Source organism: Agelaius phoeniceus, chromosome 4, assembly GCF_051311805.1.
Source record: "Agelaius phoeniceus isolate bAgePho1 chromosome 4, bAgePho1.hap1, whole genome shotgun sequence".
In the NCBI taxonomy this organism is placed as follows: Eukaryota; Metazoa; Chordata; class Aves; order Passeriformes; family Icteridae; genus Agelaius; species Agelaius phoeniceus.
Window position 1 is genome coordinate 59645989 of NC_135268.1, and position 13914 is coordinate 59659902.

Sequence of the window (13914 nt, forward strand, 5' to 3'; positions counted from 1 at the left end):
GCACACAGGTCAAACATGTAAGCAAGGCTTTTTTAAGCCAAATTTCACTGTTGTCTTAAAGGTAAAATTTATTTTGTTATGCAACTAGCCGTCTGTATATTACACCTTCTCCATTTTGACTTTACTTAGGATTTAATTTCTAAAGCATTATGCATTCTCATATATGTCTATTTTTGTATGCATTTGTCATGGGTTTCACATTTGGTGACTGGTTAGCAGTGTGCTGGCCATCTTTGGTTTGTAGAGGAAATCTTAACCATGAACAATCAAGGGGGCTTAAAAGAACTTTTTAAATGCTAGCTTTTTACTCAAACTTGTATCTATACTACATCACGCCACATTAAGTAGAAGCACACATCACAAAATTGCACAGGGATTACAATATTACATCCAGTCTGCATAAAATTGAATTCCACTACTGACCAGGTCACAAAATGGCTGCACTTTCTAGTCTAAAACTAATTTGCATATTGTACACATGTAGGACATTTTTTTACTTCAGTCACAATAATGCATGCAAGTTTGTTTTTTGTAAGAAATTTTGTAAATTTGCTCATGCTACCTAGTTTCAAGAGAGCCTTTTTTTGAACATTTGCAATAACTCACCTCTTGTTAATTAATAGTTCTAGTGCATGCATATGGTGTATACAGGTAAGTAAACATGCAATTTTTCACATTCTAAAACTATGGCAGTTTAGGCCATATTGTGCTGCCTGCATTTAATCTGTAATGCAGTGTGTCTTAAACGTTTCAATCCCGTATTAATAGGTGGCATTACACATAACACCTATATAGCAGCAAAGCTAATACAGCTTGTGATTAAAAATGTTTAAAAATAGCTAATAAATCAGATTATCTTGAGGTATTATTTCTTGCAAGTCAAAATGGAGAGCAAAAAATCAACCCTAATTTTTAGTTTATGTATACACTGAAAATAGCAACAACAATAAAAATAAGCTTTTGTAGCAGACATATTCCATCTTCACTATTTTGCTACCTTTGGTAAATTACTGGGGCAGATCTTGAAGTTAAAAACCCATGTTTAGAAATAAGTGCACGCTTCACCCACTAAATATAGCAGCAGACTGTGTGCCCCTACGCAAAAACATTCTCATATCTAGTTTTAACTTTACATATAAAAATAACTTGGAGAAAATACAAAAAAACATTTTATTTTAACATGAAAATATCACAAAAATTAGTAAGCCTGAGATGTAGGGTTTTGGTGAAAAACAAGAGGCTTGTAGTGTTTTGGCTGCTGATAAAGATGCATGTATTGATAGCTGGGGTGAAAAGCAGAAGAATGCACTTATTTCTTCTGCATGTCAGTATCTTCAAACACAGTAAGCCACATGCACCCTTCTCTCCTTATGTAGATGCTGGTTCACCATGTTTAATTCCAGCGGAAGTGGATCTGACGTGGGCGGTCAGCCCCCTCCTTTACCAATGGCTTATGGAATTCACGTCCTGCACGAGAGTGGATATTTGCCCAACAGAACTCACAGTAATACTGCAGGCAAGTGACATTGGCACAAAAGAAAGGAGCAAACTTCCCACCGCACCGCGCACCCTGGCACTCGTCACACATCTGGTCATCCAACACGTATGGCTTTACCTCCACCTGTTGGAGCCAAACAGAAACAATTCCCATTAATAACTGTTTCTACCTGAAGCTGTATGAAGGCATTCATTTTTCTCTGGTGTAAAAAAGAAGCCCAAAAAAACCTCTGAAATCTGCAGTCAGTTGTATTAACACCTTTATCTAACTGATCAGTTATTACTCATTATCATTTATCATCTTCAGACCCATCCATACTGCAGAACACCTCAAGGCAGACCTTTAGAAGTACTCTGTGCATGTAGTAAACAGCCACATCAGGAATTTCCCCTTATTTACCCTGGGAGAGTGTTCTTTGCAAATGATATTATGAATTTCAGTGTAGAAGAAAATACGATCACTCAAAGATCTCCTAACTGGATGTCAACATGACAATTCTACATGGTTTAGCAAAAAAAATAAAACTAAACATATGAGACTACCTTTAACATAGATTTTTTTTTTTTTAAAGTACCAGTGTCTCTGCATGTACTACATTTGTGTGCAAATTAAAAGTACTCACTGCAGGCTGTAATGCAGATCTTTTAGCAGAGCTGTTCACTGTAAACTCACTCCCTATTTTTAAAATATGGTCAAATTTGGCACTGCCAATTTTGGTAATCTATTACTTTCTCTTTCTTTGGCTTTGAACTGTACAGGAATTTGCATTCAATACAATTCTGAAAATATTTTTTTAAAGACCATTTTGCAAGTCTACAGACAGCTACAAACACCTGTCTTACACAGCTTCTCTCTCCCAAACTCATCTGACTGCCAGAATGGAAAAGTGGCAGGAGTCCAGTGGTAAATATGCATTATGTCTTTGCATAACTGTACTGCTTCAGACTGCGATCAGACAGGAAGAAGTACTTCATAATAAAACAAAAAATGAGTTGACGCAGTACATTAAGGAATGTATTGTTGTATCCCACATTTTCCTCACTGCTGCATGAGATTGTTATCCTTAGATACTAATACTTCTGAAGATTGCCACATACAGACATTGACTGCATGCTCTATACTCAAGACAGAATATGCCTCAAATACTAAGAAGGTTAAAATGATACTTTTCTCAGTGTATTTCCAGGGGAAAAAATTTACACATCCAGCTCCCTGCCCTGAAGTTTTACAGCCAAACAGGCTTCATGTTCTTAGCTTCAGAAGTAGAGGCCATCCTAGAAATGTCAAAGTGTCTTAATCTATATTCAGTAATCTATATTCAGTATGAGCTCTACTTCTTATTTCACCACAATGACCTGCCTTATCATCAATTACACTCACACTTTCCAATAAACAGGTACCTTATGCAGTAACTGTGTTCGTGGCTCAGAATTACTGAAAGCATGAAGCAGCATTTATTTCAAGCTTCAGTGCACTAATGCACCAAGATCAGTACGAAGATGATTTCAAAAATATTAGAGAAACACTTTGGGGAATGGAAATATTACATGAGGTGGATGCAGACTGCTGGCATATGAAAGTTAACAGTATTTTAATGAATTGTTTGGAGTTGAAGCTCCAAAGAAATGTTTGGAGCTGACCTTTCATACATGATAAAACAGGATAAGGAGTACTTTGCTGAAGAAAAACATCTGTTAGACAAACCAAATATACCTACACATCAAAAGAAGGGGAGAGAAGCTACAGAGAACTTAGTTAAGGAAGAAGTTAAGATCACAGACAATGTTTGTCAAGTGACTGTGGCGCTAAGATTTCCAATTCAGGTCGGAAAAGGTATGTGCAAAAAAATGCTATAAATACTTTGAACTGAAGTTCAGAAGGATAAGCAGGTGAACTGCAAAATTTAGCAATCGAAAAAGACTTCTACACAGACAAAACTGGTTATGAAAAGAATGTGAATGGACAGCAGACCTACAGAAACTGGATAGAACGGGTATGGAAGGCAATGCTGAGGTAAAGGGCAGAACAGGCTCTGCCTCGAGGATTTCAGTGAGATACAGAATGTATCACCTTCCTGGCCAACGTACACAAACACCTCAGGTGAAGGCAGTACCCAAAGTATGACTGTCTTCCTCATTTACAAACTAGTGGTTTATAGATTTATACTCACTGCTTGCTCATGTATAAATCAGCAGTAGTACTGATAACAGAGTATTTTCAGAGCCTGAAAAAGCATTAGTGTAAAAGCTCTGCAGAGGTAAAAAAAAGTATTTCTGAAAATAGCCTTTTTCATACTTTCAGCTAAGATTCAAGATGTTCCCTAAAATGATGCTCTTCTCTATGACTCTTCAGTAATGCAAATAACTGGGTGGTAATAAATATATGTTATTATATAAATAAGGACCGACTTTATGGTTTAATTAAAAAAGATTATTTAAAAGTATAGATTAACCCTCCTCTCAGGTAAACAAAGAAGTTCATAAACCTGCCCCATCATGGGACTTAAAGACAAGTTTATTAAAATAGTTAAGATTTGGGACTGCTGTATTTTGCCAGTGAAACACCTGAGGAGTAGCACACATTTTTTAAAATAAGAAAAAAATGAGGATGGTAATAAAAATGTGGAAATTACAAATTTAAGAGAACGCTTGAGTCAGGAGATTAATTTTTCAAGTGTTAAAAAAGCAACACTAAAGAAAGAACATAAATTATTTCAAAAAAGAGGCTTTAAGAATTCAGATATTTAAAGAGAAAACCTAGATCTTCCTGCCTTTCCCCCTCAACATCTCCAACCCACGAATAGCTATCTCCAAATTCTGACTATGCTTGGCAGGGGTTGTTTGGATTGTTTTGGTTCTTGTTTGCGTTATAGTGTTTTTTTTGGTAACTTGTGATTGAAGAAAGCAGCGAGTACTGCTCTTATAAATTAAGTTTCAATGGAATGGATGTAAGTCACATATTGTGCTGTTCAGATCTAGCATCTGGGCTAGATTTTGCCTTGGATTTTCTTTTCCCCCAAGCTCCAAGAGGCCTGCAGTGTTCCATCACCCATTAACAACCTACATCCTTTTCTCTGCAAACAGCAAGCAGTGCCATTTCAGATGCCTGCTCAGCACCCAAAGAGCCCTTTAGATCTCTGGTGATCTATCAAAAAAACCAAAACCACCAAAACAACGGATGTGCAACTGCAGCCCTCAAAGTCAGGATCCTGTCTTCTCTTGCAAGATGGCACTGCCAGTCTACCATACACCTCTCTACTGCAAAGGACACACTTCCCATGGGAAGAGGAAGATCAAGATAAACGTTCCCCATGGTTTACAAGGTACAAGTGCATGCTTCCCACTTTTGAGGGAGACATATTTGGATTGGAACCAACTCCATGTCTCAATTTTCAAGTCAGGTGACTTCAAAGACAAATGCCCGTTAGACAGTTCCTCAAAGAAACTTAATAATACTCAATTCTGAAGCTAAATGACTCATTTAGCATTTAGAGGAAATTCTGGACTCTGGTCCTTACTCCCATTTTGTCCAAATACTCAAATGCAAGATGATTAACAGCTTTATATATCCCCTCACCCAATCCCAAGGCCATTTTTTCTGTTACATAAGTATCCAAAGTGCAGTTATAAGTCAACAATAGCTGCAAGTCACAAGGATAGCAATCCCATGACCAAAATGTAGCCATCACATCTAATTTGAAGCCTAGATGACTACCCACATCCACACCCACTCATCCTCTGGGAAGGTCCATGTTTGGGGATTTCAGCTCATGAGGCAAGTGCTATTTGAGACACATACATAAAGCTCAATTACTCTGCCTATTTGAAAGGAGAGAAGCACATGCTGCCTCCTCAGAGCAGACTTCTGTTAACTGTACTACCTTCTTTTTCCTGTGTCTTTGATCTGTAGAGAAGACTGGACCTTGAACTACTTTACTTACTTGACCCTTCTTCCCATCAGACCATAGCTTTTTTATTTTTTTAAGAATACCTATTAATGCCAGACTATCTCTGCAGCTCTTGACATCAAAACTAGTGACCCTTAAAACTAGTGACACAATTTAGATGCCAATTTTCTTTGCTACTCTTATACTTCTAATTAGGAGTGATGAAGTTCACTAGTCTTCTTAATATAAGTCAGTTTTACTTTTTCTAGGAATAAGCATCTGTAGCAAATAGAAATATGCATTGGTAAGTACTAAGACGGCTTTCAAACAGAAAAAGTAAGACCCTTTGTATTTTAGGTGTTAAGCCTCGCCAACTTTCTGAGCACTGACAAATACAGCTGATATTAAGGGCAGTTTGTAAGTATCAAGCTAATCTGAAGCCAATGAACACAAGAATTTCTTATGAATGACAGAGGAATTATCACAGTATTTGGTTTCATTAGAACACGAGAGAGAAAGAGATTTTCAAGCCCTTTGCCTGTACACAATAAAACCAGGAACTCCAGAATGGGAAGAACATATGGTCCAACATATGTCAAAGGAACAAACTGCTGCTCTGTGGAAACATGTTGTTCGTCTGGGGGCATTCAGTCATACTCCTGAAAGTAGTGGAGTTACGTGAATGCTAAAAAAAATATAGAAGCTGCCTTGAAAGCAAATCACATGCAATGCTACCACACTCTAAGAAGTTTCTTTACAGAGCAAAAGTCTTTTTTTGAAATTTCTGTGTAACTTACTCGTTTATCAATGTCGCCATGCTGAAGTTGAACAAACCGAGCACTGATGGCAGCAATGTAACTCTGCTGATTGGAAAAAGCAACACGTCCAGCACCTTTCGGGTATTTCAGCTCAGGGTCAGTGTCAATTCCTGCGTAACAAACTCCCCCGTAGAGACGGTCCATGATCATGGCCAATTCCACTATTAAGAAACAAAACAGCATTTATTCAAACTATTCTTACACTACAAACTTTAAAAATATGAGAAAAGTTAATTTTAATTATTAATTTTGCAAGAGCCAATGAAACAGTAATAACAAGTTTAAAAATATTAAAGAAATAATATTAAATAAGTTGTTCATTACTCAGCAGATAAATCTTTCACACTGTAGGTACATAAATCCAAGGAACAATGGAATTGTATGTTCTTGATAACATGGAGCTAGAACTCCAGGGTAGTTTTCTTCAGAGGATTTCAGCAAAAGAGTTTTTGGGCAGGCACTGGAATGTAAGCTGTATAAAATAGATCCTCATGCCACAAATTCCTTGGTACATGTTCTCTGTCTGTCCTAAAGCTCTACGTCCTACTTGAATTTAAAAATGTAGTTAGCATTTTCTCATCGGCCACACAGAACTTGATTATCTCTACAGTGCTACACTTACCATAGATACTGAAGTTCAGAGAACCAAAAATTTCAAATTTTACAGATCAAGTACCTTGGCAATCCTCTGACTGTCAAATTATACTGAATTCAGTTGCAATTCACTGGGGTGGAAAACACTGGTTTTTCAGAATTAGTACCCTCTGTATTAGTTTATAGAGGTGTCAGCAGTCCTTGATGTTCAATAGCTGTTTGAAGAGTCTCCTTAAGTTTTACTGCTTTTGTAAAGTCATTATTCTTATTTCACAGTGCCATAAAACTTTAATTTTTACATATACAGGGCATTTGCAAGCTGAGCATAAGAGTGCATCCATTAAATTTATCAGACATTCGGCACAGTAATATGGAGCACTGGACTGAATTTAAAGAAAAATTAATCTGTACTTGGAACATACTGTGTTTACACTCATTTACAGAGCTTGTATTACAGTCAAAAGTAGAGTCTTAAAAGTAAAATACCAAAAAAGCTTGAGTATTGCAGGTCCAAGACAGAAAAATTTAAGAGCCTTTGTAACCCAAATTTGCACTATTACTTCTAGGTTTTCTTACATCTTTCATCTAAAAGTTCATCTTTCATCTAAAAGTTCATCTTTCTCTAAGAATAAAATTCACTACTAGCTATGAAAGACTAATGAAATCCAGAAGCCATTCTAATAATAAAGGGGATTTCAACCACTGGATGGTTTGCTTCTGCTTCCAACATCCACTGCAGCCCACTTCTAGAACGCCACCTAAAACATTGTAAAAGGCTGCTGCAGACAATCTGAAAAAGCAGACTATCCAGGCTGTACATCAACCATTCCACAGCAACAGAAACATTTATTTTTTCCTTCACACCTCTGGCAAGAGTCTAGAAAGAGTCCTGCAATCTCATATAATGTTGTGCCATAAAAGATAGTGCTAGCTCTCTGAATTTCCTCCTTTTTCCTCTATGCCTACTTGTTCAAATACTCTATCACTGGTTGTGTGTGTAACCTGACAGCAGCAGAAGAGTAGCTAATGCACAATGACAAGCAGGTACAAATACCACTCCACAGTCATGGAGCAGGACAGAGATGTTTCCATAGCATTATTTTAAAACCAAACTCTTAGTTTTATGCCTCTTGTGACATAGCTTACATTACAGCTATAAAGAGGTAACACTTTACAGCAAATCTCAACGATGAATTGTGATTTATGGCCAAACCTACACAGTAGAAAAATTCAAGAATACATGAATATTGTATAGCAGTCAAAACTACCAAGACTGTTCAATCTATATGGATCTAAATCTAGCTACAAAAAATTATGCATAGTACAAATTATTTCTAATACTTTCTTCCTTTAAAAAATTGCCACAGATTCTACTCACCAGCTCTTAATGGTCTAGGGACTCCTCCAACAAAAATTGTTTTCCGAGGATCAAGTGGTTGCGAACCATCCATCACAAAGTCACTATCACTTAGATTCCAGGGACGGATCTGGACCTATTAAATTGGGAAAGAAAATAGAATCCTACTTTAGGTTTCACTACAATGTGGAAATATGTTCATCAGCCTATACAAATTGTTAGTCATAACCTCATTACTGTAGCATGTCTAGTTGCTTTGTTTTAATCCTATTAATTCAAAAGACTACAATTTTAAAACAATGCAAGTGCTCCAGATGTTGAGCTCTGCCAACAGTAGTTTACTTTTGTTTGTTTTCATCTTCACAATTTCCAATGCTGCTTTAGACAGATGGCAGCCATAGCCTGCAGGCCACTGACTGTGTACTTACTGGCTTGTCCTTGATAGTGGGGCTGGAAACACACAGATAGAGCTTTCCATCTTCTTCAATGCAGGCATCAATCAGGGCCTGTACAGAACTCTCTTCTTGGAACAGGAGGAATGCGTAACCTGGAAAAGAACCCAAACCAATTGATTGCTTTTCTATCTTTATTTTACAGAATCATCTTTGCCACTCATTTTTCTACATAAAAGAAAAAGAAAGTCAAACCAATTCTTTCATATTAGTCATTTTCTTTAACTATGTACTACATTGTCATAATTAACAGAACTTCCATCTGTAAAGTAATTGTCAGATGAGATTAATAACCAAATAAAAGCAAATGTGTCTGCTCTATCATGCACTGTAAGTCTAGGCAAAACATCATTCATTGCCTGCAATGGACATTATACAATGAAAATCCGACTTGGCACAAAGGACTAATCTCTATTCTGGAGATTAGATCAAAGTATTTTATTACGTAAGTGACCCAGCAAACCTTTCAAACACTACCAAAAAAAAAAGAATTAAAATGCTTATTTAATGCTACATAAAACCAAACAGTCAGACAAGCAAAGAATATATTACTTTCACAGTTACAATATGAGAAACACTGAATTTGTTACTTTACAAATACCTCAATAGCATAATTAGAGTTGTATACTAAAACAAACTTTAAAGCGACCATAACTCACATTTTTTTCTGAGATTACTACCAAGTTTAGAATTTTCACACAAAGTTGTTTTATGACTTTGATGGAGAAGTAAATGCTGAAGCAGCTGCCCTAGAGTGGGCTTGGGAAAAGGGAACATGGATGCTTTAGCAAGCCTTTTGGAAGTCTTGCTGTATTTCTGAGAGAAGCTAATTAACCACCAGCCACTTCTTACTGCAAACAGACACTGCAGGTCATCAAGGTAAAGGTGGTAGGCTGTATCTTGAAGACCATTAAAGAATCAGTGCATTAACAATGTAAGATTTAAAAACCCAATGCACAACTGATTTTAGACGTGTGGGAACAAGAACAGGATTTTAAGAAAAAGCTGTAAAGGTCCATACTGGTCCTTCCAACGCTGTACCTTATTTCTTGCCCCTGATACCACAGTCCCATCATAGCTACATAAATGGGACACATGACAGGATTTTATGTATTCTATATTTTTATTTTTATCTTATTTAGTTTCATAACAAATATGTCATAAGGAATCTCTGGACTTGGGCTGAAGCGTTTTCTTGTAAAGTCTATTCTTCACTGCTGAACTGTAATTTTTTAATGACGACCTGTTTACCTTAAGTTTAATCAGCAATAATTTAGATTCAAAATCTGTTTTAATGGGGATATATTACAGTATTTATCACAGAATTTAAAATCCACATATTACCCATGCTAAACTCAATGAATCAGGGCATGTGCCAACTGGCATGGGTGAGATAAGCGCCATGTAACTGTCCTTACTTGGTCAGAAGCACACACACATTCCAGTTTGAATGGAGAGCCCAGTACAAGAATGATGGGAGTGCAAAAACTTGATTAATCAAAGGGAGGGTTAATGGCGCATGATACTGTCCAAGGAACCAGACATACAAAGATTCTCCAGATACTGAGTTTTCATCAGTTCTCCTCCTAATGCAGTTCAAAGGTATTGCCATATGGTTCCAGATGTACAAGGTTGGTAAGTGCCTCCATATAATCTACCTCTATGTCTGCAGCTATTAACATGCTTAACTGCAGCAACTTGCAAAAAGATACAAAATTCAAGTATAAGAACTCAAGAAGTGATAAAGATTATTATAGATTTCACAGAATATTCTGAGTTGGATGGGACACAAAGATCTCTGAGTCCATCTCTTAAGTGAATAGCCCATATAGGGACTAAATCCACAACCTGGATTTTTATTAGCACCATGCTCTAAACAACTGAGCTAATCTCAGGGTCACTTCATACTACTACTCCTGACGTGGAAAGGAAAGCAATAAAAAACCCATACATTAATATTGCCTTCTCAAGCTCATCTAAAAAACATGTACTCATGTCTTGGTTTATCCCACTTAATTCAAAGCCTCAGAAAGGCTTGTGTCATGAGCTCAGCTGTACTACTGCCCTCTGAAGGAGTAGTACACAGCTCTAGACCTTCAATGATTTACAATGCTTACTAAAGAGATGGACTGGTGAGCACTGGAACAGAAAGCATATCAGGTAAGTTTGAAAAGCTGAGATGATTGAAGAGTTCTACCAAATTAAAACTTTTCAAGGTATTCTTAAAAAAAATTATTTTGGTATTCATTATTTAAAGAACAAATCAAAATCAAAGCATTCTGGACTAGATTCATGCTAAATGATTTTCTTAGCAAGGAAAAGAATTATTTATTTCAAAGTAATATGAAAGTTTACCAGAGGGAGAAAACATGTTTCTTGTTATGCATATTCTGTGTAGAAATCAGAGAGCAGCTTTAAGTTTTATCAACCTCCAGCTAATTCCTGTCATTAATGGCTTAGAGGAGGAGTCAATAAAATCAGTACAAGCTAGCATGGCACTGCCCATGTAGTGCCATGCCAGTGACTGCAATGGTATTTTGGGTTGGGGCTGGTTCCTCCACTGTCCTGACAGACTCTCCACAGTCTGAGGGCACTAAATGGCCTCAGTGCAGTGCAATTCTTGCCTAGAGACTGCTGCACCTTAACTTAAATCAGAAAGAATCAGTCCAAGCTGCAGGTTAATAGAGACAATGGATCTACATAACCCATCTTTCAGGTTTTCCTTTAATCATCTTTGATGGAGAATAAACTCCAAAACACATGTGAGGTGAAAAAATGTGGTGCTGCACTATATTTGTGATACCCATGTATCTAGTCTTTTAGATACCCTCAGTCTGGGTAAATGAATCAAGCTCAATGTGCTTATGTTACAGTGACCTGAATTGTCCTCTACACTTCACTGGCTGTACTGGCCAGATTCATATTGATTAAAGGAAGCTTAGACACTAATCAAATATGAAGATACCTACAGTTACTTGCCTGAATCCTGAGTTTGATCCTATCCAGTGTGATCAAAGTAGCAGAACAAGTTCAACAGAACTTGTATGGACCTGGGGTTTTGCTTCTGAAACTAGAAGCAGAACATTTCCAACTTGAGTTTTTCAGCTAGTCAGCTCTGAGTTAGCAAATGGGAACCTTGAAGAAAGAAGTTACTGCACAACTGTTGTCATACAAGGCAGCAGAAACAACCAGTTAGAATAAGGCTGGGGACATTGTCCTGTTTAAATCAGATTATCCTCTGAGACAGCCTATAAATAGTACAGAGGTCACAAACAGCTGGATGTATTTTGGAAGGCATTTTTTGAATTTCCATATCTTTATGGCACCATTTCTTTGTGAGCTTCATTATCAGAAGGAGGAGTCCTCAACCCAGCAAGTTACTTTGGACATGTGTATTGTTTCACAAATAAGTCTATTTGCCAACTACGTAATAACATGAGTTATGATAAACAGTGGCAAGTCAGAAAGGAAGGAATTCTGCATCACAGTTGGCAGATCATTGTTACAGACTTTGTACTTTGAGCTGAACTGAGGTTTTTTTTCAGAACAGAGCTTCCTTGTAAGATCAGTGTAAAGTTGTAAAAATTCCTGTTATGTTTTGGTTTAATTTTGTGGTGAACCAACAAAATGTAATTAGTTAAGAACAAGCAGTTGGTGTTTCTCAGGAGGCAGCCAGCCTTGATGGATCAAGACATTTTCTGAATTTCTTTCAGCAAGGAAACACTTATTATGAACTTGGCCTTCCCTCAGGACCTTCTGTAAGCAGAGAGCTTGGAAGGAAGCACAGTGTGGAAAACTGAGCAGTAACAAAAAAAAAAAAAAGGCAAAAAAAGGCAACCCAAAACAAAACAGGCTTCATCTCTTCACCACAGAGAAGACTTACATGAATTAGTCCAGAACGGCCTAATTCTGAGAAGTCTTTGGAAGGCAATACTATAGCAAATCTCTAACGAAACTGAACAAAGAAAAATATAGACACTGAATTAATTTCATGGAGAGTGACAATTTAGAAAATGGAGACTGAAAATAATAAAAAACATTAATTCCCTGAACTAATATAGTATGTATTTCTCAACTGGCAATTACTGATTGATCTCAAAGCTTTTTCTGCCTATCCTTAGCCATTTCAGACATCTTATTAATGTGTGTATACATGGTTCTTGTCTGTTCACACAAGTAATACCAATGAAAGATGATTTTTAATGAAATTCTTCTGCAAAATAATTATGGGTCATATGTATTGCTTTGAACAAAAGAGATATGTACACAGTAACACTCAGCAGTTGTATGTTTCCAGAGTATTTACAAAGAGAAATTGACACTGTATTTTAAATGTGTTAGGCTACATACAAAAAATACTGAATAATGCAGCAAGCTAAAAGTTCAGCTGAAGTGTTAAGATAGAACATTAAATGCTTTTATTTTTCAAGTAAGCATCAGTTAACCATGGGAAATCAACTTAGCATTTAGGTTGCAAATGTTTCCTGAATTAATTAGATCAATACACTGAGGTTCTTCTACTCGTATTCTCTGCCTTTAAGAAGCTCTACTTACAACACAGTTTAGTTTTTTTTCTTACCACAGTAATTATAAACAACCCAACTATATGAAAAAGCTTTATCAAATAAGGAAGTCTGAAAATACATCCTTAAGATGTTCAGATGCTGAGATAGGACTATCTCCTTGGAAACGAATGCCAGAATCCATTCCTTTCAGGTAGAATATATTACATCTTCTGTTTTCCATATATTCATCACAGACTCTGTGAGATGTATCTTCTTCAAAGAGTTCCTAGGGAATTTCTCTTGGTAATTTATGAAGAGAGATGCAGTCTAAGATAATCAAATTTAACTTGACAGTAGCTTTGTGGGCTGGGCTGACAATCAAAAAAGCCAAAGTCTCTTTGTTTGTCTTAGAATTTCCATGTAGCATTCATAAATGCTATTCAAATGCTTTCAATTCCATTTCCCACTCTTTAGAGGGCCCATCGGGGATAATAATCCTGTCTTTTCCCCAGCACAGATGCACAGAAAGAATCAGTTTACAAAAGAACTATACCTACATTTGTCACTTCCACAGAAGGAATGAATTGCTGCATTCTCTACAAAATCAATAATTTCTGCATTGCTTTCATGTCTGGATCACAGTTCTGCATTTATTTTATATGTAACAATACATTACTTTACATATACAGAGATATACTTGATCTACAGAATGGTTTTTCCAACACTTTGTAAGTAATAGTAAAAAATCTAATCTAACAGTAACACTAGAAATAGTTTAATAGTTTAAAAGCGAGCTTTTCCAGT

At 36.6% G+C, this 13914-nt stretch overlaps 1 protein-coding gene across 3 annotated transcripts in view; it reads right to left on the reverse strand.

Moving 5' to 3' along the window:
* CPEB2 (cytoplasmic polyadenylation element binding protein 2) overlaps nucleotides 1-13914 on the reverse strand; it is a 51398-nt gene that overhangs the window by 2342 nt on the left and 35142 nt on the right. For all 3 annotated transcript variants that reach the window (XM_054632794.2, XM_077177697.1, XM_054632793.2), the window contains 4 exons: nucleotides 8582-8700; nucleotides 8175-8289; nucleotides 6182-6363; nucleotides 1-1621 (listed from right to left, as the gene is read on the reverse strand). The exon at nucleotides 1-1621 is cut by the window's left edge and continues 2342 nt beyond it. In XM_054632794.2, coding sequence (XP_054488769.1) covers nucleotides 1394-1621; nucleotides 6182-6363; nucleotides 8175-8289; nucleotides 8582-8700 — 644 coding nt within the window. In that variant the 3' untranslated portion in view covers nucleotides 1-1393. The remainder of the gene's footprint in view (nucleotides 1622-6181; nucleotides 6364-8174; nucleotides 8290-8581; nucleotides 8701-13914) is intronic.